This window comes from Salarias fasciatus, chromosome 4 (assembly GCF_902148845.1).
Source record: "Salarias fasciatus chromosome 4, fSalaFa1.1, whole genome shotgun sequence".
NCBI classification, from domain to species: Eukaryota; Metazoa; Chordata; class Actinopteri; order Blenniiformes; family Blenniidae; genus Salarias; species Salarias fasciatus.
Window position 1 is genome coordinate 26,437,303 of NC_043748.1, and position 27,651 is coordinate 26,464,953.

A 27,651-nucleotide genomic window follows, 5' to 3' on the forward strand; every position below is an offset into this window, starting at 1 on the left:
CAAAGTTGTCCAGTGTTCTGTCTTCATGCATGTGTCCTTCAGGAACAAAGGTGTCATGTTCAGCTGTCTCTTCCGCAGCAGCAGCAGCAGCAGCAGCAGCAGCAGCAGCAGCAGCAGCAGCATGGCCTCTCAGCATGGCCTCTCAGCAGCAGGCCCTGGATCTCAGCAGCAGGCCTGGACGTGGCGTCTGGGATCAGTAACCAGCAGGTGGATACCTCGGGGGACGGAGCTCGGGCTCCTGCTCTGGTTTCTGGGTTTCTCCTCTGTAATCCATGAGTCAGTTGCCTCGGTGACAGCTCTCACTCTCAGACCTGTGTGACCTCAATTCACACTACTACATCAAGTGGCTGAGACCCACCTCTTTGTTGACCCTGGTAAAGTTCCGAATAATTTAGATTTTTTCAATGGAAAATTCAGTGTTTTCACATCAATTGCTGGCAGATTGCTTTGACTTATTGACTCAAAATCAGCATTATTGAAGCTTTCCTTCATTTAGTTTTTGTTTTTAAGCAGCAGTATTAATGTCTTCTACTAATTATCATTAATAAGATGAGTTCTCAACCGTAGCACTTGACTTCTACTTTGCAATCGTATCGGTTTCGCTGTTACCGTTTTGCTTAGTGTGTGCGCCCCGCGAAGCAACGTGTTGGCTGGCTTGACCGCAGGTCTGCAGCCGGGGAGACCGCCACGGCGAGCCAGGAGAGCGCAGGGCTGTCAGTGCAGTGTCCAATGAGGTGCAGGGCAGGTGAATGCCCTCTACAGGCCCCGCCCACCGGCCACCTCGCCGTCAGCTGTACGGGAGACAGCAGGAACCGAGCAGAGCTCCTGCGGCAACCAGACTTCCTTCAGATTGGTCAGACTTGACTTGGACTTGTGTCCAAAGACTTGAGACCTGACCTGGTGTCCCCCCCCCCCCACAAGAACTTATCACTGTTTATGACAAAACAAAAAAACAAAACCTGTGAGCATCTCTGACACACACACACAATGCAGTGCTGTCCATGGTGCTGAAACGTCCACTGTTACAGCTGATGGGGACACTGTTCACCCCCCAGAGTGAGCAGAGCTGTCCAGGTGCTGAAGCATCACCTGAACAGGAGTACTGCGTCAAACACACCGATGATTCCAGCTGCTGAAACTGCTCTACTGTGAAAACGGCTCCTTTGGCCATACAGGCTGCAGACCTGTTTTAGAGGGACCCCGTCCCCCCAGAGGGACCCCGTCCCCCAAGAGGGACCCCGTCCCCCCAGAGGGACCCCGTCCCCCCAGAGGGACCCCGTCCCCCCAGAGGGACCCCGTCCCCCCAGAGGGACCCCAGCCTGTGTGTTTGCTCCATACATCAGGAGGAACTCGGCAGCTGAAGGGGTTAAAAAGACACCAGACTGAAGAAGTGGAAGGTTTTATTTCGGCAGACCTGAACCCGACCGTCTGAGTCTGAGTCCTGCTGAAGACCGAGTCAGGGCTGTCCGCCCCGGTCCTGCTGCTTCAGCCGGCTCTCTGCTCCACTCAGCGGTCAGTCCCACCCCGTCTTCATGCTGCTGGTCACCGCTCCTCATTGCAATCAGGGCGTGCTGAGAGACCTGGACGAGCCGCACCGGAGGACCGGGGCCGAGCAGCAAGGACTGCAGGTCCCAGACCGCTACAGCCTGGGGGCTCCTGCTCCGCTCCGCTTCTCTGTCATTACTGCCAAACGCCACAGAAAAAAGGAACTTCATGGATCGTTCCAGTCTGAGTCTTCAGGTAGCAGACTGGACTCTGCAGAGCGGCTCTCGGCTCCGACCAGGTCTGAGCCTCAGTAACTCGTCGTCCCGGAGGTCCATGTTTCAGCCCTGAGCAGGGGTCTCCATCACGGCGTCACGTGACCCAGCTGCCCTGACGGCCGGTCACATGACCCCAGCTGCCCCGACGGCTGGTCACATGACCCCAGCATGGAGACCGGCGGCGCTCAGAGCGGCAGCCGGGGCTCTGTGGTTTGCTCCTCCTCCTCGGCTCGACGCTTCTTCTCCGCTTTGGTTCTGAACTTCAACCCGTGGCCTGGTACACACACAGACACACAACACACACACACACAGACACAGACACAGACACAGACACACACACACACACACACACCACACCACACACACACAGAGAGAGTTGGGAGTGTGATTAGCGTCCCGCCTGCTGGAAGCGTCTCGCTGGACTTTGACTGACTTTCAGTGATTTTCAGTGACACTTCTCACAAAGCCTCAGTCCTGGATTAGAAGAAAAAAACAAAATGTTCGAGCCTTCAGAGCCTTCAGAGCCTTCAGAGCCTTCAGAGCCTTCAGAGCTGCTCCCACGGCTGAAGCTGGTCAGAAAACATCAGCAGGTTTTCATTCCACTTTTTAAATGTACTGACTAGGGCTGGGTACCGTTTAACGGTACCTCAATGGTACCGACCGAAAAACTTGGGTATATTCCGGTACCGAACATGAAGCCGAGCGTACGGGTCTCAGTGTCGGTTCTTAAAGCGGCTGTGGTCCATAAACATGCGATGGTTCAGTTCTTCTCTTTTACTGAATAAACGGTGCATCACATCGTTGAACATGTGACCACGTCTTACCGCTCACACTCTTTCTAACAGCATGCAGAGAGCCCTTCTTCCTCTGTGGTGTCTGTGTCAAATAAGGTGGAACATGCAAACAGCACACCTAGTGGCAGGAAGTGTAAATGCAGTCACGGCGTCGTCTGTGCGCCATGAAGGCAGGAACCGAAACAGTACCGTTCAGGAACCGGTAGCGTACGTGAGGTATCGAAAAAGTACTTGTACCTGAAAAATATCCATCGGTACCCAGCCCTAGTCCTGAATGGGATGGAACAGTTTTTCAACAGAAGCTTCTGAGCCGTGCTGCTTCAAGCTGAACGTTTCCTCATTGGAAATATTCTGTTTGACGGTGAGGTTCCAGATGTTTAAACTGCTCCAGTACAGAGCCACACAGTGACAGTGAGAAAAGGTAAAGGTCATTCTAACAGACATTCTAACAGACACTACAGGCCAGATCATTTAAAAAGTGCTTTTATGTTACGGATTGAGTCTGAAAACAAACATCACGGAGGGTTTGAAGAAAGAATGTGTGAATCTCCTCCTGAGAAACTAAATATATTCATCAGCAGTGAGATTCAAATGCTTCCTGAGCAGCATGTGACCAATGCGTCGCAGCAGTCGCTCTTCACTGGGACTCAAGCCTTCCTCTGATCTCACTGGAAGCCTTGACGCTCTGCCGGAGTCCCAGATGTGAACAGCTGTATTCCACTGGCCATCAGGAGGAAACGGCCACTTAATGTGCTTGAGGAGGACAGGGGTCCTCATCCAAGATGGCCGCCTCCCTCACTGACCCTGCAGTGGACCGCTCTCCTCCGTCCCTCCAGTGCCTCTTCAGAGTAAAGGTCAATCTGAGGTCAGCTGGTTGAATGATGGAGTTTTACTGAACTTTGCCCTCCTGCTGTGCTCGGGGTCAAACTGGCTCCTCTTTGATGTGTGGGGTCCAAGCAATCGATCAATCAATCAATCAATCGATCAATCAATCGATCAAATTTTATTTCTAAAGAGCGCTTTCCACCGCCAAAAGGAGCACAAGGCAGAGTAAAATAAATAGCAAGGGTCACACAAGCAGAGGACGAGGAGTGTGTGTGTGTGTGTGTGTGTGTGTGTGTGTGTGTGTGTGTGTGTGTGTGTGTGTGTGTGTGTGTGTGCGCTCACTGGGACAGTCGGCCACCTCCTTGAAGGCCTTCTTCTTGCAGCAGCCTCGACACAGGCTGACACACACCCTGTTTCCCTGCAGGGGACAGAGTGAGGAGGTTCAGCAGACCAGGACCAGGACCAGACCAGGACCGGACCGGACCAGACCGACCGGACCGGACCGTACCGGACCAGACCGGACCGGACCGGACCAGACCGGACCGGACCAGACCGGACCGGACCGGACCGGACCGGACCGGGACCCGGAGCAGCTCAGGTCTCGGAGGACGCCTACCTTTGGGTTCCCGCACTGCTCACATTTGATGTACTTGGCTGTGGAGTGAGAGGCAGGCAGGTCAGACTCCGTGGCTTCGACCTTTGACCCCGGGCGGCTGACACTCACGCTTGTGCTCAGGACAGAAGTTCTTGTTGGGGTTTCGGGACATCTTCTTCTGTTTGTTCTTGGACAGCGTGTCCTCCCGTCCGGTCCGAGTCCTCCAGCAGCCTCTTCTGACAGGAGGCCTTCCTGTCCTCGGCCCCCCCCGGCCCCCCCGGGCCCCCCGTTGGGGACGGGCTCCTTGGGCCTGTGGGGACAGCGGTCAGCGGCTGGCTCTGTGGTGACAGCTGGAGCGGCAGGCGGGACTCACGGCGGTCTGACGTAGGGCTGGCAGATCCAGTGGGGGAGGGGCAGCCCCCCCTCGCCCTCCTCCTGCTCCCCACGCTCCTTCCTGCTGGTTATTTCCTCCTGGGGACACAGAGCAGCTGCAGTCCTGGACCAGAACCCGGCCTGGCGGTGGAACAGTGAGTACCTGACAGCGCAGCCCGCGCTGCTTGCTGACGTCCGCCAGAGCGTCCAGGGTCTTCACCTTGGCCAGGTCGTCCCGGAGGTCCTGATGGATCTGCAGCCTGAGACACAAACAGCTCCGCATGTTTCCAGGTCTGGCTCTGCTGAAGACCCTGCAGCTCAGAGCTGAACTCTGAACCAGAGACCCCTGCACCCTGATTCTGAGTCTCACTGTCCGGACGGCAACAGGGACCCACTTCAGCTCAACAGTCTGGGGTCAGGGGTCAGGGGTCAGGGGCCAGGGCCCGGGCGTCAGGGAGTCTGGGGTGTGAGGTGTGGGTTCTGGGGTCTGGGTTCCGGGGTCTGTGGTCTGGGGTGCTGTGTCCTAGTTCTGGTGTCAGGGGTCAGGGGTCTGGGTTCCGAGGTTGGGGTGTTGGATCTGGGGTCCTGGGGTCCAGACGTTACAGGCCTCTCAGAGCTGGGGAGTGCTGGCCTGTTGCCACGGCGACAGAGGACTCTGCTCCATGGAAGCAGAGAGGCTGCAGTGCTCGACCTGGTCCTGGTCACAGCTGTCCACAGTCCCCACGGTCCCCTGAACTAGACCCAGCAGAGGAACCCGGCCCGGGCGGAGGGCGGACCTACGTGTGGTGCCAGAGCTTGAAGAGGTGGGCTCGTACGTAGACAGCGTGCAGGGGGGGTGCTGCTTCACCAACGTCCAGGTACTCCTCCGCCACCTCCCACAACCGGCGGGCTGCGGCCCTCGAACAGCGCCGGGTTGTGCAGGTTCCCCTCTGGGGGGCAGAACACACACTGAGCGGGGGCGGGGCCGGAAGGGGGGGGGGGGGGGGGGGGGGGGGCGTCGTACCTGCGCTCATGACGCCTTGGACCCCCCGTCTCCTGGATACAGCGCTCCACGTCGCTCAGATGCTGGATGTTCCCGTTGGCGAACACGGGGATGTTGACGGCCTTCCTGTCCTCACACACACACACACACACACACACACACTCAGTCTGCCTGCGGCGAGGAGGGCGGAGCCCGGAGGACGGTTGGAGCTGCTCACCGGACCGCCCGGATGTGCTCCCAGCTCGCCAGGCCCGTCAGCGCCCCCTTCTGGTCCTTAGTCCTGCCGTGAACCGTCAGCAGCTGCAGGGGAGAAGACAGCAGGGGGGTGGAGCTACCGTGTCTCTCACACCACACACACACACACACACACACACAACACACACACACACACACCACACACACACACACACACACACACACACACACACACACACCACACACACACACACACACACACACACACACACACACACACACACAGTACCTTGGCACCCGGCTCTCTCCAGCATCTGGGCGTAGCGCACCGTCTTCTCCAGGTCCTGAAGACGGCGGATCTTGCATGTGATGGGCACGGAGAGCTTCTGGTGGGCTAACCTGACTGACAGGAAGAGGGGCGTGACCACATGATGAGGGGAGCACCGGAGTCCTGTCAGGACCCGGGTCCACGCTCCTGTCCCGGTTCCCCGTCTTACTCATGTTCTCCAGCAGCTCCCACTCGTCCTGCAGAAGACTCCGTAGTGTCCTGAACAAACACAAGGCAGCGTCTGAGAGCCGCGGCAGAGCCTCGGGCCCCGGAGGAGCCCCCGAGTCCCCTGAGGCCCCCCGAGTCCCCTGAGGCCCCCCGAGTCCCCAGAGCCCCCCCGAGCTCCTGACCCACCTCTCTTTGCAATCATCTGAGGACATCCCAGGTTGAGGTCGATGGCGTCGCAGTAGTCCTGGGCCAGAAGCGCCGCCTTCAGGACACCTCCGGATCGTTGCACAGAACTGAACCACAGGGAATCGAACACAGTTTTACGGTGGCCGACAGGTGCAAACGCGCCGCAAACACAGAAAACACCTGCAAGAGAAAAATGCTGCAAATTCAATCCACAACGGAAGTGCTCCAGGTCGCTACAAGAAGAAGAAGAAGAAAAAAGTACGGAAGCCCTACAAGGACATGGTCAAATACTTTTTTAAAATTTCCTCCGCTTTGCCGTGATAATGAGTTAATTCCAGTGGTTTATCGAGAAGTCGACTTATTTTCCACGTTGTCTCGACTAAACGACAATACGGTGAACCGGGAGTCCCAGTCTTTCACCAGACAGGACGCTCCGCCGCCACGGACCACAGACAGTAGAGTTCAGCCTGTTTAATGAGCTTTTTGTTTCTGAATAACTTATATGCTGCACGCAAATCAAACAGCTGTCTGTCCAGCATCTGCACAGTGGAACTGAGATATTCAGCCTCCTGATGCAGGACCTGTGTGTTTTCTAGAGTCTGACCCAGACTGTGTCTGTTCTGGAGCAGCTCAGAGAACTGCAACAACCTCGCCAGATTCACCAGGTCAGCTTTCTGAACTCATGTAATAATCAAAAACTGCTGTTTCCCTGCTTCCCATCCTGACAACCGTACTGTTTTGGTGTTTTTTCAGTTATATACAGACAGCAGAACAGCCACTTTGGCTATAGCCGTATGTTCATTACAGAAAAAAGTCGTTTCAAATGAGTCGACGTTGACAGAATCATCAGTCACAGGTAATGTTGAGTTACAAGAGCAAGGTGGCTGTAACCTGCTTGATAAACTTGAGATGTATCTGGAAGTCTCAAACATCCAAATAAAATAGAATACATTACTAATGTTTTGTCTGAATTCATAGTGAAGCAGTTTTGTGTTTTTTCACAAAATGAAATTAAAATGAATCAATTATGGAACAGTAAATTAGAAATTGGGACTTGAAATGAACAGAGTGAAATTTAAGTTTTTCCTGAATTGGGAAAAAAAAACCGTATTGCCCTGGACGCTGAGTGCAGGAAGGTTCTGCTGTGTTCCAGCTTTACAGCCGTTATCCTGCTGATGACAAGTAATGCAGCCCAGAAGGCTTCCTGATTATATTTGTTTTTTTCTTAGTAACTTCAGTTTTTGTTTTTACTGGCAGGTGGACCGAGCTGCTGGTGGGATGAAGGACGAGGAAGCCCTGTCAGAGTCTCTTCCTCCTCCTGGAGCCCTGTGGAGGCCGGCTTCACTTTCTGCTCTTGCTCAGTTTCATGCAGTTTTATTTCAAGACAAAATCTTGTCAGATCCTGAATAATTTTATTGCAGAATATCATTGTCAACAAAGATTCTATTTTTGTATTAAACGGTTTTCAAATTCAAGCCAGTTTTTTGTCTTCCAGTCTAATTATTTTGGTTCCTATCTATGATTTTATGAATCACAGCTGCTCCTGAGCCCACATGAGTGTCATGCATGAGGACACTGTCACAAATGTTTGAGTCCATTCAGCCTCCATTTGAGGGTATAAATGCATATCAGAACAATGAAACAGTCTTTTCTGGACAGTTTTATCTTTATAAAGAGATACTCTTCATAAAAACTGACTGACTCAACAAATCAGTCAAAACAAGAGATTCACTTCACACAGATTTTATAGATCTTAACTGAAATGTGGCCGTGGTGCAGATTTGGCTGCACCATAACTGAAATGCCTGGTTTTAGGTTTGAAGTTAACCATTTGTTCGTCACACAGGTGTAAGATTCAGATCAACCAGCTGACATCAAGCTTTATCAGGCTACATGTCGACATCTTGGTTGCTTTGATGTGAAAATCAAAATATCTACAAACATGATAAACATTCAGGCATTTTTTGAGACTGTCCTATAAAAATAAATGATTTAACATGACCTGATGATGGTTTGACCTTTCAAAATAAACAAGCACACATGGATCTCCAGTGTTACTTCAGTATTAAAGAACGCCTCAGCTGAGCCCAGCAGTGTAAGTTAAACACATACAATGGAGTTTTTCTTAAGAAACTGTGGATATTTGTGAAGCATAGTTGGACTTAGAGGACATCCAAAACATCCACATTAAAACTGAACACATTATTAGTTTCAGTGCATCCATGATACCTTTCATACAAACTAACACTGAAAAGAAAAGAAAAAAATCAGAAAACAGGGGTGTATAAACACTGGAAATGGAAGTGTGCTCAAAGCGGTAGGCTAGTTTTTAACATTGGCTGTGTGGTAACAGTGTTGGTAGGTGGGGGTCAGTCTGACTGACAGCTGCTCTCAGCAGGACCTCGGCTGTCTGGACAGCCTGGTGACCAGCAGCATCATGACCTGCCTCAACATTCACTTTGTTCAGGACCACAAGGCAGAGCTGGAGACCTGGAGCACAGACAAAGTCAGGTTTCCAAAGACAGATGTCCTCTTTAGGACCATGTCCCCTCTGTCCACTGGCTGGACGGAGTCCCGAGCTCGGTACAGTTCTGGTTCATGATACAGAGGAAAGGTTTTCCATGAAGGGATCGTATCTTTCAGCGCCTGGCTGGACCCCGGTGTTCCACACTGTCATCACGACGTCCAGCTCCTTCTGTGGAATAAAGACACAAGACATCGGTCAGTAGAAGTGAATGTGTGAGTAAATGAAAGTGAGATAGTGAGCGTGTGAGTGAGTGAGTGAGTGAGTGAATGCAATTACATGACACCTTTATGACATTAACAAAGCAGAACTGGACATGACATTCAAAACTACTACTATTTTCTTCCTGCCATTATCAGTGTTCTGTGCATGCCACTTGGTTTTGTGTGTGTGTGTGTGTGGTGTGTGTGTGTGTGTGTGTGTACATGTATGTTGCATATGAGTCAGGTCTACCAGGTGTGAATGGGGTGTTTGTGTTTTGAGCTGTTCTCATGATATCTTTTGTTTGTCTTTCACTATATTTATATTTCACTAAGTATTGGGGGAAAATGAACAAAGCAGAACTGAATGAGACCCTTATCAACCACGTCCCCACTGACGGTTTTACACTGATGAGAACTCCTGCAACAGGTTTCTCCAGCAGTCTGCTTGCTGTCTTGATTTTGTTGCCGTCCGCTTTTAACTCACTGCTCGACTATTTTTCTCTCGAGTCACACGTCTGTCTGCATGAAGCAGCGTGGAGAAGCTGACCTGGTGAATCTGGCGAGGTTGTTGCAGTTCTCTGAGCTGCTCCAGAACAGACACAGTCTGGGTCAGACTCTAGAAAAACACACAGGTCCTGCATCAGGAGGCTGAATATCTCAGTTCCACTGTGCAGATGCTGGACAGACAGCTGTTTGATTTGCGTGCAGCATATAAGTTATTAGAAACAAAAAGCTCACTAACAGGCTGAACTCACCTCTGTCTGTGGTCCGTGGCGGCGGAGCGTCCTGTCTGGTCAAAGGCCTGGGATTCCGGTTCACCGTCTTGTCGTTTGGTCGAGACAAACGTGGAAAAAAATAAGTCGACTTCTCGATAAACCACTGGAATTAACTCGTTATCACGGCAAAGCAGAGGAAATTTTAAAAAAAGTATTTGACCATGTCCTTGTAGGGCTTCTGTACTTTTTTCTTCTTCTTCTTCTTGTAGTGACCTGGAGCACTTCCGTTGTGGATTGAATTTGCAGCATTTTCTCTTACAAGTGTTTATTGTGTTTGCAGCGGTTTTTTCTCTTGCAGCGCTTTTTTTTTCCTTGCAAGTGTTTTTTTCTCTTGCAAGTGTTTTCTGTGTTTGCAGCGCGTTTGCACCTGTCGGCCACCGTACAGCTTGCACCTGAGCAACATTCCACTGCACAGTGCAACTTGACAGGCTTTCTATCGGGACGAGGCCAAGGCCATCCAGGAAGTGACAGAGGCCAGCGACCATCAATAATACCCTACTGCCTACAACCTGGAGGAAGTCTCTCAGTGGGCGGGGCTAGAGGAAGTCTCTCAGTGGGCGGGGCTAGAGGAAGTCTCTCAGTGGGCGGGGCTAGAGGAAGTCTCTCAGTGGGCGGGGCTAGAGGAAGTCTCTCCCGGTGGGCGGGGCTAGAGGAAGTCTCTCAGTGGGCGGGGCTAGAGGAAGTCTCTCCCGGTGGGCGGGGCTAGAGGAAGTCTCTCAGTGGGCGGGGCTAGAGGAAGTCTCTCCAGTGGGCGGGGCTAGAGGAAGTCTCTCCCGGTGGGGCGGGGCTAGAGGAAGTCTTCTCAGTGGGCGGGGCTAGAGGAAGTCTCTCAGTGGGCGGGGCTAGAGGAAGTCTCTCTCAGTGGGCGGGGCTAGAGGAAGTCTCTCTCAGTGGGCAGGGCTAGAGGAAGTCTCTCTCAGTGGGCGGGGCTAGAGGAAGTCTCTCAGTGGGCGGGGCTAGAGGAAGTCTCTCTCAGTGGGCGGGGCTAGAGGAAGTCTCTCTCAGTGGGCAGGGCTAGAGGAAGTCTCTCTCAGTGGGCGGGCTAGAGGAAGTCTCTCTCGGTGGGCGGGGCTAGAGGAAGTCTCTCAGTGGGCGGGGCTAGAGGAAGTCTCTCAGTGGGCGGGGCTGGAGGAAGTCTCTCAGTGGGCGGGGCTAGAGGAAGTCTCTCAGTGGGCGGGGCTAGAGGAAGTCTCTCAGTGGGCGGGGCTAGAGGAAGTCTCTCTCAGTGGCAGGGCTAGAGGAAGTCTCTCTCGGTGGGGCGGGGCTGGAGGAAGTCTCTCAGTGGGCGGGGCTAGAGGACCTTGCTCATGAATTTCAGATGGTAAACAGAGAATTCAGTGCAGAGCTGAGCTGAAACTGTAGGTGAAGTCTGAGGATCAGAGAGGAACCGAGGATCCAATGAGAAGAAGAGAGAATGAGAAAGATCAGTGTGTGTGTGTGTGTGTGTGTGTTGCGGATGATGTAGAAAGTGATCAGGATGATCAGGGAATGAATGGAAATCAAGCTGGGCCTCATCAATAAACTAAGGTCTGCCGCCCCCCCCCTCCCCAGGCTCCAGGGCCCCCCCCCAGGTTCCAGGGGCCTGGGGAGGACGGTCTGGCCCCGAGGACGGTCCGGCTCCACCTGCCTGAGTGATGAGCGGCCGGTCCTCCTGGCACACCTCGTTGTACAGGTTCTCCCTGCGGTAGTTGGCGTCGCGGACGAAGACCTGGGCGTGCAGCATGGGGGTGTAGCAGAGCTGGGCGCCGTGGCGGCGGCTCAGCAGGCGCCAGGCCAGCTCGCTCTGGTCCACCATGGGAGCCACCACGTAGCGCGCCTCCTTCAGGGTCTGCTTCCAGAACTCGAAGCCTTGAAGCTTGGCCATCTCCGCCGGCCGGGTCTTCTCCATGAGGGGCAGAACAGATGGGTTCAGCCAGGTTCACTCTTGAACGATTCTGCGGCACGCATTGGCACGAATCGAGTCGCAAACTACTCATAAAGTGGCGTGAAGTGTGCGTAAACCCGTCGAGACTGCGTGCCATGTCAGGACGAGAATTTTGAAATGTTCAAAATTTTGGGCACGACAAAATATCGCGACTGGGAGGATGCAACCAGTAGTTCACGAACAGCCCAAGCTGAATTGCACAACCACGTCATGCCGATGCGGGAAGCACATAAACTATGCGCAAACTATGCGTGAATGCATCGTGCCAGTCCGTGACACTGACGGGCGGCCATTTGTGAACTATTCATGAACTATTCATGAACAGTACGTGAATTGGTCGTGAACAGTGCGGGAGCCTGCCGGTTCGTGACTCCAGATTGGCTCGCCTTGCCACGACAACATTGTGGCAAAAAGTCGTGCAGCTGTAAACCTAGCTTTAGCTGAAGAGGACTGTGTTCCCACAATGCTCCATCCGGGCCGGCAGCCCGGTGGGCCTCAGTGAGCCTCAGGACCGCTGCAGGATACTGTCACATCGGGAACTACCACTTTATGAAATATAAACCATCGTCAGAAAACACAGAAACCCTTTGCCAGATGCTCAGCAGCAGCGAGCAGCCCTGGCTCGTCACAATGGAGTGTTTTTATGTGCTGGCAGACGGCTCTTGTTATGTGGACACTAGGGCTGCAACAACTAATCAATCAAATCGATTCGTCGGCAACAAATCGTGGGTGTTTTGGTGCATGAATTGTAGCTTACATTCACTTATTTAGGAGGAGATGAGCCCGCTTGCTTGCTGTACGCTACTTTGAGAGGTGAGCATGCACACTCGCGAACGTCACTTACTGCTCACAACAGCGGCAGAAGGATGCACGATTCACGCTCAACAAAGCAAACAGTCACTTGCAAACATTGCAAGGCCGACTTGGCCTGGCATGGGAGCACCACCTCCATGAAAGACACGGGCGGAGAAAGCACGTCGGCCTGCTGGAGACGGACGCAGAGTCGCCTCGGTAAGCTAGCTTAGCTTAGCTAAGCTTCAGCTTTCCACGCATGCGGTAACCAGTAGTCTGGGCTAAGAAACACGAAACATGAACGTAAACAATTCACTTAGGATGTTGCTGATCTGGTCTGGGGAGGAATACTATGTGTAATAACTACAATACCTAGCTTAGAGATATGTAACAAAGTAGCTTGGACATTTTCCTTTCATACATGTACGCAGTCTCAGAGAAGCAGAGGTGCCATGGATGTCATTTGTACAACAGCATGTGTAGTCACAACAAGCCGTCATCTACACCCAAGCTATCCTCAGCATGATGGCGAAAGACAGAGGCCTCAGAGCATGGCTGCCGACGACGGGTTTAAAGAAATGGTGGAGACGTTTCAACTCTGAACTAGAGGTCGACCGATAATATCGGGCCGATATTTGGACATTTTTCTCCATCCGCCATCGGCCGTATTTTCTTTTAATAAAGCCGATTTTTGATCCGTTGTATAAAATGACGCAATTTTTGATCAGGGACATGTGGGGCAGCTAAAGCTGTCCCTCAAGAAAAGGACCGATGTGGCACTGCTGCATCATTTCCTTCAGAGCAGAGTGTGCCCGGTGGAATCCAGGCTGTGGAAGAAGCTGCTCCTGCTGCATCTGCAGTGAATCATGGATTGTTGAACATTTCAACGTTTTTGTGGCTCCAGTCTGCAGCAGATCAGTGTTTACCTGCAGAGAAAAAGTTTGGCCAGGGGGAGCGTGGTGCCGCGGTGCTAACGCTGCTAACGCTGCTAACGCTGCTAATGCTGCCATGTCGACTGTCGGAGAGTTTTTTTTAGGGACCGAGCCCTCAGGCGAGGCCACCTTGCCTGAGGGCAAGGCCTCTATTGTTCTTCGTCCGTTTCTTAGTATTATCGTGACCCCCTGTTTGACGGCAAATTTGACCCCTTAAACATGCACGAAAACTCACCAAATTTGGCAGGCAGATCCCGACTGGTGAAAATTTTATAAAGTGAAAAATTAATCCCTAACCCAATCGGTTCTCTAGCGCCACCTAGAAACAGTAAAATAGCCGGAGAAACCATTAGGAATGTCGTGAGAAAGATCAAACCAACGCTCACGCGTTTGTCTCCTCGAGATCTAAAAATAATGATCTGATATTTTTTACCTAAATCCAACAGGAAGTCCGGTACTTCCCTTTCAGAGTAAAATTTGGCAAAAAATGACTCCTCACGAAAAATTATCTTGTCCGAGACCACTTGTCGTAGAGATGTCAGAGTGGCGCCAAATAATGAAAAAATGAATGAAGAAATGAATGAAAAATTATGTCATTTTTATCGATCCGATAAATAAATCTAATCCAATAAATTAGTGTAAAGCTGCTTGTTGAGGAGACGCACCTGCAGCACAGGTTTGTTCTGCGGGTTCACTGCTGCCCTGCATCTTGACTGCTAAGGAGGAGAAGGGTTTTTGCCCCTCCGGAGCTTCCAGAAGCTGCCACAGCCAGTGTTGCGTTCGGGGTGACTCGGAGACGCGAATGCAGCTGACAACGGAGCTGGGGCGCAGTGTGGCAGCTTTTCAAAATGGAACCTACTGCTGGGTGGAGGCGGAGTCAGACAAGCTGGTGTACAGCAGCGGTACGGGATCTACAAGAGACCGGCCGCCATGGAAACACCCCAACAAGCTGGAACGAGAGATACTGCTCAGTGTGTGTGCTTTGATGGTCAAAGCAAAGCCTCATGGAAATTTAAAAAAAAAAAAAAAATCATCTTCTCATAATTTTGAGACAGAGGTGATCATCATACAAATACATCTTACTTCTTTTGAAATTAATGTGATAGGGATCCACATTAAACGGTTTTTAGTTTCCACACCTAACATCTTATATATTTTCTCTACTCTTTCATTTTAGGCGCCTCATTGGGATCAATCCCGAAAGGGGAGGGAAAGACCAGCCAGGGAAAGGTGGTGTCAGAGGACGGGGAAGTTGGTCCACAAGAAGGCAACAACGCTGAATCCACATGTGGCCACTCTCCTAAAAAATTTAATGGACTTAATTCGTCTTTAGAGTGGGGCTTCATTTAGTTGTAGAGCTCAGTCCAAACTGTCTCAGATGCCCAGGTTCATTTTTGGACTTACAGTTGTTGAAAACCTGTTTAAAATGTTCAGTTTTATTGTCTTGAAAAGTGTAATGAAGTTCGCTTTTACCTAGTTTAATTAGCTGCTATGCAATTGATGCTGTGACTTTCACCCAAATGTTATCTTTGCGTGAAGGGAAGAAGGAAGAAGGAACATTTAAACAGTAAAGTGTCGGGCAGTTGAATTGAGTTGTATTCTGTTTTGCAGTCAAACCAAACCCGATCAATTTTGACCCAGTTGGACAATACAGTTTAATAAATGCAATGTTATCCAACTCCCATATCATAGTTCCAAAAAAACATAAGACAGTCAAGTAGTGATGCTTGTGGAGTTTATGGATGTGAACTGAAAATGTTCAGCTTTAATAAATGTCAATGTTGAAAGGCCATCTCTTGTATAGGCTATTTCTGTTTGTAGCTCTTTTCATTTATTAGTAATATTACTTTAGAGGTTTTATTTTTCACTTCAAAGATAACATTCTGCAGTATTTAACATACAGTAGTTTTACAGTATAAGTCATTTATGGAGAATACTGAACTGAAAATAACAGTAATTATAGCAACCAAGAACTGACAGTATAATACTGTAATGTTTAATCTCTGTACAGCACAGTACTGTAATATTTTACGGTAATAAACTGTTGTTGTAGATCACAGTAGGTGTACTGCATTTTAACAGTTTAAAGCTGGCAACTCCAGCTGCCAGTAGTTTACTGTAATTTAATGGGAAAATTTGTTACAGTGTGCTTCAACCGCAACCCGCCCGAATGTAATTAAAATCTTAAGTTTTTCGCCACGTCATCCACGGCTATCCGCGGGTGCAACCGCAATCCGCGCATCGCTGTGGGACACCACAGGCCACACCGGCACTACTGCACACCCAGCTGATTCTAACAAGCACAGTGGAAGGCACGGGTCTGCGCTCCTCTCTCAAACAGGAAAGAGTCTGTGTCAGGGAAGAACCATGACCAGGGTTCTGCAACCTTCAAGACCAAAAGAACCAGTTCAGTGACTTTCCCTCTAGTCCAGTTCTGGAGCCATAAAGAACTTCTAACTTTTAAAATGAGGTGAAAGCAGCTCAGAAAGCTTTATTCTTGGTTTTTTTTAACAAACAAAAACTCTATCTTATGATGCATTCGTGGAGTTTAACTACAGTTCAGAATAGTGAACGTTTTATTACACTGAACCTGTCTTTGTACCTGACTTTAACAGTTTTGATCTTTTCAACCTTTTTGTTGACAGTTCTGAAATGAAAGCCATTTTATCTATTTTACCTCTTTCTAAATAGTTTTCTATGCTTTTTTCTGCCACATTTAATTTTCTTATGTTAGAAATTGTAGATATTTCAGGTTTCTCAGGCTGTTCTCTCATTTTTTTTTCTCATTTTCTTGGTGTTCTGCCATTTTTACTTGAACCTTTTCTGAATCCCTTTTGAACAATGACTGACGAATCATGTAACAATTCAGAAACAAGTTAGACGTGTCTGCACGTACGACGTGGTGAAGGCTTCGTGAGCCACACAGAGGGACTGGAGAGCCACATGGGGCCCCGGAGCCGCAGGTTGAACATCCCTGATCACGAGTCTCCGGTTAGAACGATTCCTTCCCCTGGCTGATCACAGCCTGTCCTGAGACGCTGAGACAGAGGTGAAAGGTCACGCTCCAGCTGTGAGGGCTGCCGACTGTTCTGTCTGGGCGACTTCAGACCAACTTCCAGAGACTCATCCCACAACTTCCCGAGAAGTGACTCAGCAGTCCTCCCTGCCTGACCTGGCCTCGCGCCTCCTGGGGATCGGCGTGACCGCAGGTCCTCCTCGCTCCAGCATGAGAACACCAGCGGTCCTCGCTGCCCAGTCCCACTGAGGACCGTGCCTGCTACTGAAGCAGCGAGCCGCGCTCTGAGCACCACGTTACACACAGACGCGACGGCGGGGCGGTCAAAGTGCTCCGAGCCCCGCACGGAGCCCTCCGGTACCGGCACGGCGCGTGTGGTGGACGGACGGAGACGTTTATTCACCTGGAAGAGCGGGAATCTGCAGTCCTGCTAGCTCGCCGCACGTTGTAGCATCTCTTCTTTGTCCCGGAAACACCGACAGGAACAGTCAGGCGCTGCGCTCGCGCGCCCTCTGCAGGAGAGGTGGACGTATCAGCACGGCCGCCATCTTGGATGGGTCCTCCACGCGCCTCCTCAGGACCTGTATCTCCAGTGACGAAGGAGTCTGTCCATCTGTCCAACTCCCCGAATATTCACACGTTAAAAATGCCTGATTTCATCCTGAAATACTCTGTATTATGTTCTTTAACAGGCAGACATGCAGACTGGCGTATTATCAAATGCATAAATAAATAAATCCATGAAACGTTTTCATTGTTCAAAGTTCTCTCTCTCTCTCTGTCTCTCTCTCTCTCTCTCTCTCCTCTCTCTCTCTCTCTCTCTCTCTCTTTTTCTCTCTCTCTCTTTCTCTCTCTCTCTCTCTCTCTCTCTCTCACACACACACACACACACACACACACACACACACACACACACACACACACACACACACACACACACACACACACTTGGATCCAAAGCCATGTTGAAATGAGTCAAGGGCCACTACAGCACCCTGCAGTCCACTACAAGTGAGAAAAACCCTCATCTGATTCCAAAAATTACAAGAAATGTTTTGAAAGGATTACTCAGGCCTCTATTTCCATGTTCCGTTGATATTTTTCAGCCAGTCTTCAAAACCTCTTGTGTGTGTGATATTGGTCAACCTACAACATCAGACAGCAGAAATTATAGAACAAATTGTTCTCCAAATGTGGTACATTTTAACATGAATGTTGGTGAAAGGATTTCCTCTCCTCTGTCACACTTTACTGTCTTTGTTAAAAGAGCATTTGTTCATTGACATCATGTTTATTTCATCGTCTATAAAATGTGACAGAAATGGGACCAGATGAGCAGATGGCAGTGAATGACAGAGAGAACATTTGGTGCTCGATGAAATGAAGTCCTGAGTGTGGAGAGGCTGTGAACGTCTGCCTCTTCTGTCCTGCTTCCTCCTCCAGAGTCTCACACTGCTCATTGTCAGTCACTTTGTGAGCTCAGGACCAAAGATGATCCATTCATCCATCCATCCATCCAGGCATCCATCCATCCATCCATCCATCCATCTTCCACCGCTTATCCAAGGCCAGGTCTTGGGGGCAGAAGTCTCAGCAGAAATGCTCAGACTTCCTGTCCCCAGGCTCTTCCTCCAGCTCTTCCTGGAGGATCCCAAGGCGTTCCCAGGCCAGAGAGACATAGTCCCTCCAATGTGTCCTCAGTCTTCCCCGGGGTCTCCTGCCGGTAAGACATGCCCAGAACTCCTCCTCAGGGAGGCGTCCAGGAGGCGTCCTAAAGAGGTGCTGAGCCTCCTCAGCTGCTCCTCTCACCAAAGATGATGATAAATATAAATATTTTCAACATTTGAAGAGTCAGCTGATTGGTTTTGGTGTCTCAGGTTGAGGATCTGATTCACTCTTCTGTGTCTGGGAGCAGACATTCTTTTAAAGGTCTTTCCTAACCTGGCAAAAGCCATATTCATGAGCAGCAACGAATTGCCTCACACGTCAATCTGGGATTTCACCCGGCGAATCCGTTCGGGGAAGGAGGGACTTGCTGCAGACTCTTTGCGTTCATTGGATGGAAGGACACAGTGCGCCCGCCTGACCATGTTTGGTTTCAGCCAATCACTGCAAAGAAAAAAACTCTTGCTGATCGTTTTTCAAAGACACAATAGAGGATTCATCCAAAACAGATTTAATTGCTGTTTTTAGCCATGCTAATATCATTAGCAGTCCGTTGCTTCCTGCTTTCGTCAAAGCTTCACGTCCCGCCCTAAACGACGCTTGATTGGTCCAACCGAAAAAAATCCGAGCCCGAGCGCATGAGCCCGAGCGGTGCAAGATGGATTCTCCTGGTGTGTGAACAAATACCGCGAGAATTCAGCTTTCCGGCAAGGTTAGGTCCTTCCAGCATCCAGATGAAAACTGCAGCAAAGAGAAGACAGAGTGAGAGATGCTGCGTGACAGAGCTGCTGGTCGGAGTCGGAGGGTTTCCTCTGGCAGCAGATCCACACGGTGAACGAGGCCGTCTGGAGACTCTGCTTCCATCTGGACATGTGCCTCGCCGCCTGGTGAGTCTTCATCAGCCTGTGAACCTGCTCAGATCTCCTGCTGCAGGCGGAACCTCTCGAGAGGATTGGGTTCTTAAGATGGTGAAACCACAACTTGATCTTTTCATGTAATTCCTGTCATATCCCAACATGCAACGGCAGTCATCACATCACTACAACAATAAGCCATCTTATGAAACAATAATTTCTTTTATTAATCTGTTTTACAGAAATACTGACAGACAGAACAGACAATATCAAACATGTAGGCAATGCTCATGGGTACAGCTGGGGTCCCCTTGACTTCCTGTGTAACTCTCAGCGCACTATCAGCACAAATACACCCCATCAAAACGGACAAACCACACACCGATCGGACAAATGCAGCGTCGCCATGAAGTCAGAATTCACAATGTGACAAAAGCCTGAGAGAGCAGAGACAAGCTGTGTTTCCATGCACCGAGGGAGTCCACGTCTTCATAATGCCCAGGGATCACAGCTTCTGCTGGTCGAGAGACACACAGGGGACGGCAGCAACACGTAGCCTCTGGCTCTAATCAACAAGCAACAGCAACAACCAGCAACAACCAGCAACAACCAGCAACAACACCCTCAAAGCAGCAGGACACCAACACTGCAAGCAGGAAGCAGCTGTTAGCAGCGCTTTAACACTGACCGGCGGACCTGGACCGCCGGGGACACGTCCACTGACGTCTGAGTAGCTCACAGTCCTCGGGACACACAGCAGGACGCCTCTTGTTCTTTCAAAGTAAAAGTAATAACACATCTAATCAAAGGTCCAAACAGGTAATACAATCAACAGTTTAAAGTGTGGAGGGGGACTGAGCCGTCTGTGTGAGAACGCTCTGAAACGTCTCTGCTTTCAGTCCCACCGTGTGTGAGACGACTGCCAGGACGGCCCAGAGACACTATGACACCTCTACTGTGAAGGGGTGGCTCACACTGGCAAAATACATCCCAGATCTATTTTCAGGTAGAGTTTGATGAAGTGCAGGCTGTAATGGGACTGAAGCAGTCCTGGAATACAGACATAAGGCTTCGTTAGAGGGTTCAGGACCATCGGGCCGGTTTTCAGCTGACAGACCAGTTTGGCTGCTACGAGGCAGTGCTTAGCTAGCTAGCTAGCTCTACACTGTCTTCAGCACGCCGTCTTTAGCACACAAATATTGCTATTTGTGATTTATATGGCAGTGACACTTAGAGAGTGTGAGGGACAGCAGGACGTAGGTTTCACAGAGGACCAGAGGACAAGCGCAGGAGACGTCGGAGCTGAGCTAATGAGTTCACAGGCTGGTTTCTGGACTGTTGGCCATGTCGTCGCTCTGCTGTGGTTCTTTCAGGAATCTTTCCACATCCTGTGAGTCCACGGTCAAACTCTGAGGCTTCGCCGTGTCTTGGTCCTGGTCCTGGTCCTGGTCCTGGTCCAGGTCCTGGACTTCCCCTGGCTCCTCCCCCTGCTCGCGGTCAGTATTCAGCTCCTCGGACCTGCTGCCAGCCTCCACCTTGGTGTCGTCCGTCACGGCGATGCTCTCCAGCTTGTCTGCAGGATCCTTCTTGATGCACAGGAAGTTGCAGGTGGCGAGAACCACAGCAGACAGAACCACCTCCACTCCCGCCAGCAGGAACACAAACATGTAGTTCTTGGTGGCGTCCAGCAGGCGGCCTGAGAAGAAAGGAGAGATGACAGAGGAGAAGAGTGAGAGGAGCACACAAGGATAGACTCATCATCCATCTATCTATTCGTCCTCCATCCCTCCATCCCTCCATCCCTCCATCCCTCCATCCCCTGAGTACTACCTGCACCAGGCGGTCCCACCAGCACAGCGATGGCTTCCATGAGCAGGACCAGTCCGATGGCACTGGAGAACTTCTCGGTACCGACTATGGCCATCAGGACCTCGAACTGCAGAGCGCCCACCATGCCGTATGAGATGCCGAAGAAGATGCAGAAGACCACCAGGCTGGAGTAGTCGTTCGCCTGGAAAACAGGAGAATCTGTGAAGATGTCCGCTGGGCAGCTACTCCTGGGTGGCGCCGGTGTTTGGGTACCTGTGAGCCGATCAGGTCAGTGGTCCCGTTGAAGATCATGGCGAAGCTGAAGAGGTAGACGCAGCGGGGGCGGACCCACTGCAGCCCGGCGATCACGCCGCACAGAGGGCGGGCGAAGATGTCGATGAAGCCCAGGATGGTGAGCAGCAGAGCGGACTTGGTGTCCTCGTTTCCCAGCTCTTTGGCGTAACTCACCACGAACACTGGCGGCACGAAAAGACCCAGGACCATGATGGACGCCGCCACCGTGTAGATGAGGAAGCCACAGTCTCTGAACACCGAGAAGTCCAACAGTTTGGCTTTGGGCCTCTTCTGGTCCTCCTGGGGTTTGGGGTTGGGGGACCTGGGTGCCGCCAGAGGCTTCATGAGGGCTGCACACACACAGCAGTTGAGCAGAAGACCCCCCAAGATGAGGAAGCCCCCCCTCCACCCGTACTGGTACTGCAGGAGCTGGCCCAGAGGGGACAGGCAGCACAGGGCCACGGGGCTGCCGGCCGCCGACAGGCCGTTAGCCAGGGGACGCTTCTCACTGAAGTACCGGTTCAGCATTATTAGAGACGGCTGGAAGTTCAGCGCCAGGCCCAGACCTGCAGCACAGGGAACCAGGGAACCATTTCTTCATCTTACAACCTCAGATTTATCAGATTATACTCAATTAACTGAATAAACAACTCATCCAAATCCACCCAGCACAAACAGCGTCCGTTTCCACTGACAGAGCAACGTCACTGGAAGCAGTCTCAGCGTGTTATATTGACTCTGTTCAACCCTTCTCTCTTCACAGTGACAACCTGTAGGACAGACCACTCAAACAGCTCAGTCTGACATGAAGGAGGTAAAACCTCAACCAGAGGATTGTTATGGAGGTTCCCGGGTTATGGTACGAGGTATTTACTGTAACTTTACTGCTGTTATCGCGTCTCACTCAGACCTCAGAGTATTTCATGAACGTGCTGGCTGTACTTCGTTACTCGGTGCTAGGAAGACATGGGCTGCTTCAAATCAGCATGAGGGCTGATGTGCACTAAGTCAGCAGACGGCTTGAAGAACCGACTCACCTGTCTTCAAATCAGGAAGGCCTGCTAAAGCAGGGCAGTGCATCTTTAACAGCCAAACTTAAAGCTGGTGTCCGGAGTTTCCCTTCGTTTCCAACGTATGAATCATTTTTCAACAGAGCTTAAATGTGTCAGTCTGGTTCGATACTACAATATAATATTAGCATAAAGCAATATAAAAATGTATTTATGAGCTCCGCCTTCGTCTCATAGACCCCCATGTTATCCGAAAAAGCGCCGGTCAGCGTCAGCCAATAGACTTCGAGCTTCCTCATTCTCGTGTTGTCAATCAAAGTGTGGAGCAGCCAGAGAGCACGGCCGCTCGCCCAGCAGAGGAGAGTTAGCTCTGCAGCAGATATATCCACTGTCTGCTGAACATCCACCGTAAACAGCTCAACATGGAGGATGCTGCAGGACTCAGAGGCTCTCATTTTCACCCCACAGATAATAGTGTGCACAATTAAAGGGGCGTGGCTTGGTCGCTCATGAAAGCAGAGGGAGGGCGGAGCCTGAGACGGTGGATTAAAAAACCCTCTCTCTTTCAAAACTCCGGACACGAGCTTTAAATGTGATGACATTCGATCAGTCCCATTTCCAGCATCTGTGTTTGATGAACTACAGTCTGAGTCACCGAAGCCTTGATCTGATAAACATACACTGACAGGAGTAGAGTAGAATGTGAGCGTCATGCCCGGTGGGTGTGACCAGGTGTGTGTGTGTTCACTCAGACCAAAGCCTTTCATCGAAGTGGAGGAGAAAACGTGGTGACCTGTAATGACCCCGGTGGTGAGGTAGATATGGAGGACGCTGGTGGCGAAGGAGGCCAGGATCATTCCCAGGGAGGCAAACAGGCCACCCACCATCATGACCGGACGGCAGCCGAAGCGATTCACCAGCACGCTGCACAGAGGACCTGCAGGGCCAATCAGACAGGTCAGAGGTCAGGGCACTTCCCCTCTGCTGTATCAGTGGGACGGAACACACTCCATCTGAGGACAACACTGAGGACGCAAAAATGATATTCAGTCTCAAACTCTATCGTATCATGTCACACACATACACACAGACACAGACACAGACACAGACACAGACACACACACACACAGACACACAGACACACAGACACACACACACACACACACACACACACACACACACACACACACACACACACATTTGTGCAGCTATAGCTGTGAGGACACTCATTGACATAATGCATTTCCTAGCCCCTAACCCTAACCCAGAACTCCACTACTCTCTTTCTCTCTTTTTCTCTCTCCCTCTCTCTCTCTCTCTCTCTCTCTCTCTCTCTCTCTCTCTCTCTCCCTCTCTCTCTCCCCTCTCTCTCTCTCTTCAACACTCGCCCTCTCCCTCCAGTAGAGTAAAAGCCCGGACAGAAGAAAAACAAAACAACCAGCCACCACAACATGAGAAGGACCAACGGGGGATTCTGCAGCACCGACAGGGACCACCAGAGGGACCGCAATGGTAAGAAATGACAGGAACGAAGACGACCCACAGAGGGAGCCAGAAGACAAGACCTCCACTACCAGAAGCAACCGGAAGAAGACCCTGGGGCCACCAAACGCAAAACCAGGAGAAGCCAACAGAAAACGAACCAACAGAAACACTTCTCCCTCTCTCTCTGAGGCCGACTTGGCTTTGATGCCGACTTGACTGTATCCTGGAGGCGGTGCCGAGTTGGCCAGGGCCGACTTGGATTGGTGCCGACCTGACTGTAATCCGCGCCGGCCAGGGCATTGCCTTTGACACCCCATCATCATCGAGCTGGGTATCATCAAGAAAATTCCCCTAACCTAACCATCAAAAGTTAAATCCTAACCCTAACCCATACCCTGAACCTAACATAAACCCAATTGTAACCCAAAACCAAAAATCAAGTCTGAACCCTCAAAAAGGCCAAAAAAGGTCTGTCGAAAAGTGAGGACCGGTAAAAATGTCCTCACTTGTAAGGTTAAAAACCCAGTGTCCTCACAAAAGGTCCTCACAACTATAGCTGTACAAGCACACACACACACACACACACACACACACACACACACACACACACACACACACACACACACACACGTGCTCCGGGACAGTGGGGGGTGGGGAGTTTGACTGGGGCGGTACACCTGTCAAACGGTAACGCAGGTGTCCTAAAGCGAGCTCAGGGAGGACAGAAACCTCCAGTAGAGCAGAAGGGCAAAAGCTGGCTTGACCTTGATTTTCAGTATGAGTACTGTACAGACCGTGGAAGCGGGGCCTCACCATCCTTCTGACTTTTTGGGTTTTAAACAGGAGGTGTCAGAAAAGTTCCCACAGGGAGAACCGGCTTGTGGCGGCCCAGCGTTCATAGCGACGTCGCTTTTTGATCCTTGGATGTCGGCTCTTCCTGTCATTGTGTAGCAGAATCCACCAAGCGTCGGATTGTTCTCCACTAACAGGGAACGCGAGCTGGGATTAGACCGTCGTGAGACAGGTTAGTTTTACCCTGCTGATGATGTGTTGTTGCAATAGTAATTGCGGGGCGACAGTAGCTCAGTTGGTAGAGCAGGTCGTCTTATAACCGGAAGGTTAGCGGTTTGATCCCCGCTCCCGCAGGCATAAAACTCGTTGTGTCCTTGGGCAAGACACTTTGCCTAGTATGAAAGTTGTGAGAGTGAATGGTTGGTGGTGGGAGGGGCCGTTGGTGCAGACTGGCAGCCTCGCTTCCGTCAGTCTGCCCCAGGGCAGCTGTGGCTACAGCAGCAGCTTACCACCACCCAGTATGGAGAGAATGAAGAATGCAATGTAAAGCATCTTTGAGTGTCCAGAAAAGCGCTATATAAAACCAATGCATTACACACACACACACACACACTTGTGTTAGGACATGGAGTAGCACTGAGTCCCTCTGGTCTGTCCTCAATGAAGATGAGAAGCAGCAGGAGGTGCAGACCCTGATAAGCATCTGCTTCATATGGACAGTAACGCTGGAGCTGCTGATGCCGTTACATGCCGTTACACGCTCCGTGGAGGCCTTCTCTGATGACGTATGACAAGATGATGTCGCTCTGTAGAGGTGTTCTACAGAGTCGCTCTGTCACACTCCAGGTCTCGCACACCTGTGCCATAGGTGACTTGTAAACTGGGGTCCACGATACGACACCAGGTACTTGGGGATTCCCCACCAGGTGAAGATCTCATTCCTTGGAATCGTTTTCTGTTAAGTTTATAAGGAGCTCTCGAGTGTGGAGTTGCTTGTTTTCTGTTGGTGGGTTCATATTAGAAGAAATACCGTGTTTTGTCACAATCTTATTTCTGATCTGCCTGTCAATCACCCCTGCTGATAGGTGTCTATCCGCCCTTGACCTCTTTAAGCGAAGTGGCAATATCACTTTGGAAGTGAAAGGCCAGCTGTTACAGAGCAGCAGACACGTCGTGCCCTGTGCCCCTGCGGCCATGTGGGGGCGCTCTGGCCCTGTTTTGTGTTTGTCTGCCCTCATGTTCTCTTGTCAAGTCACCTGCCCTCATGTTCTTCTGCCTCCTTACCGCCCTAATGTGTGGCACCTGTGTCCTCCCCCGTTCAGGTCTGGCTCTCCTGGTGTGCCTGGTCGGCTCCTTGTGGGTCAGTTCCTTGCCTGCACCAGCTCTACCCTGCTCGTCCCTGTGATCCACATGTTCTGCAATAAAGTTGTTTTTGGATCACCTGGCTGCCTGGGCGTGGGTGCTTCCACCTCGCACCGTGACAAGAAAACGCTGCACAATGCAGTAAGCAAGACAACAAATGTAAAATGCTCCCCACTGTCCGAGTTTTTCCCCACAAAGTTTTCCAAAGTACGAGGCGCATGTCCCCACAGGAGACCGGCTGAGTGGGCCGCTGGCAGGCGATTGCTCCCGGCCCGATCAAACCCCAGTCCTCTGGTCTCCGTGTCTCCTCTCCAGCCCGGTAGCTCTGTAGAAGAATAACTGTATAATCCAGTGGCTGCAATCCCACAAAGTTCTATTCCCTTTGGCGCAGATTCTCTGGCAAACACTCCCCGGCTTCGCTCCGTCGGCAGGTGAGCTCCTCAGGACGGCGTGAGACGTCACTCCCCTCTCTCCCCTGATATAGGATACTGCACCGGGTACAAATGTCCAGAGAATGACTTTATCCAATTTTCCCCTGACACAAAGCGTGAGCACAGATTACATAACCACCATGATCCCAGTTTGGCTTATTAAAATGACGCACAGGAAAAACCTTTATTCACCCCTGCTGGGTGAAACACGTAGGGACCTACCCGGTCGTTACAGTTCTTCAGTTTTCTGTTAAATCTGTTATGAGCAGTGCTCGAGGAACGGGTGGCTGGTTTTCTTTTGGGAGTATTTTCTGTTAGAAATGAACCGCCATCTTTTGGACTGTTGTCTGTCTGTTAATCACCCCTGCTGACAGGTGGATATCCACCAATGACCCTACGAAAGCACAGTGACGAGATGCGGTGAGGTGAGGCGCTCGCACTCGGTCATAGCTTGCCGGCAGCCATCAGACTGGCAGAGACTCCAGAACCGGGGAGGACTACCGGCTACTGGCCGCCGAGGCAGAGGGGCGGTCCAGGGTAACTGCATCCTGTACCCATCATGCTCTGCAGCACCCTGAATCTGGTGGAGTCCAGCCTCTGCTCGTTGAGGAAAATAGGATTTTCCTATACACATTGCATTTTATTCTAATGTTTCATTTCCAGCTGTATCATTATCCCTCTCTCTCTCTGGTTCCCTCATTCTCCCCTCCGTCCTTGCAGGAGTGTGTGTTCTGCTTTGGTCAGACTAGATGGCGCCGTTGTTATCAGCTGGTCGTTTAAGTATCTGGTCTGAAGCCCAACTGGGGAGAAGACTTAGCATTTCCCTGCAAGGCACTTTAAAGAGTCTTAAATCAACACTTTCAGAAACTTGTTGATTTCTCAGAAATTCTTAATTTCAAGAACAAAACAATTTCCACGGCAGAGGCAATGCCCCGTGCAGCGAGGGCTCCGCCAGCAGGTCAGAGTCCATCTTACTGTCCAGATCGTACTGTCAAAGGTCAGAACTGGACCAGAAGCAGACTGAGACATCAGTCAAATGAGTTCCTGTCCTTGGAGAAGGTGCAGGTATCTGTGTGGCCACCAGCTGGGGCCTGTTGGTATCCCAGACCTCACTCTGTGCAATGCCTGAGTAGGAGGCAATGCACCTCACTGGCTTTGGAACCATACATTTTGATAAGGGAAAAGTAATAAAAATATCAAATTAATAGAATGACAGTGGCATACAAGACGAATCATTTATGTGGACTTCAATAAAGAGCAGAAATGGAGGCACAGTGTGGAGAGAGTGCAGCTTACCGGAGCCGTACAGCATGGCCAGCAGGATGGAGGAGATCCAGGCCGTGTCGCTGTAGCCCACTCCGAACTCCCTGATCAGCTCCTTGAAGAAGACGCTCACCGCCTTGGGGAAGGCGTAGGAGAAGCCGGTGATGACGAAGCAGCCGGCCAGCACCGCCCAGCCCCACCCTCCGTCTGGGGCTTTCACCCCCTCTCCACCAACATCCAGGGCCACTCCTCCCATGATGCTTTAGGGCAGTTTCCTATTACAGGCAGACAAACAATAAACAAACATTTTCTTA

The 27,651-nt window shown here is 51.0% G+C and overlaps 2 protein-coding genes across 2 annotated transcripts; both read right to left on the bottom strand.

Annotated features, from left to right (window-relative positions):
• Nucleotides 1-1,399: 1,399 nt before the first annotated feature.
• Nucleotides 1,400-16,848, bottom strand: dus1l (dihydrouridine synthase 1-like (S. cerevisiae)). The gene is given in 19 exon segments (XM_030089445.1): nucleotides 1,400-2,034; nucleotides 3,722-3,797; nucleotides 3,996-4,033; nucleotides 4,104-4,176; nucleotides 4,178-4,274; nucleotides 4,348-4,445; nucleotides 4,510-4,606; nucleotides 5,127-5,224; nucleotides 5,226-5,275; nucleotides 5,350-5,374; nucleotides 5,376-5,454; nucleotides 5,546-5,628; nucleotides 5,808-5,926; nucleotides 6,021-6,053; nucleotides 6,056-6,070; nucleotides 6,206-6,292; nucleotides 9,534-9,546; nucleotides 11,327-11,587; nucleotides 16,776-16,848. Coding segments are annotated over 18 exon segments (1,416 nt in total). The 5' UTR covers nucleotides 11,573-11,587; nucleotides 16,776-16,848; the 3' UTR covers nucleotides 1,400-1,945.
• A 3,351-nt stretch (nucleotides 16,849-20,199) lies between these two features.
• Nucleotides 20,200-27,607, bottom strand: slc16a3a (solute carrier family 16 member 3a). Its single transcript, XM_030088639.1, has 5 exons — nucleotides 27,371-27,607; nucleotides 22,798-22,941; nucleotides 20,974-21,560; nucleotides 20,722-20,902; nucleotides 20,200-20,587 (listed from the first exon to the last, which is right to left on the bottom strand). Exons 1-5 carry the CDS (start codon nucleotides 27,591-27,593, stop codon nucleotides 20,208-20,210), a joined length of 1,515 nt encoding a protein of 504 aa, XP_029944499.1. The 5' UTR covers nucleotides 27,594-27,607; the 3' UTR covers nucleotides 20,200-20,207.
• Between the last annotated feature and the right edge of the window lie 44 nt (nucleotides 27,608-27,651).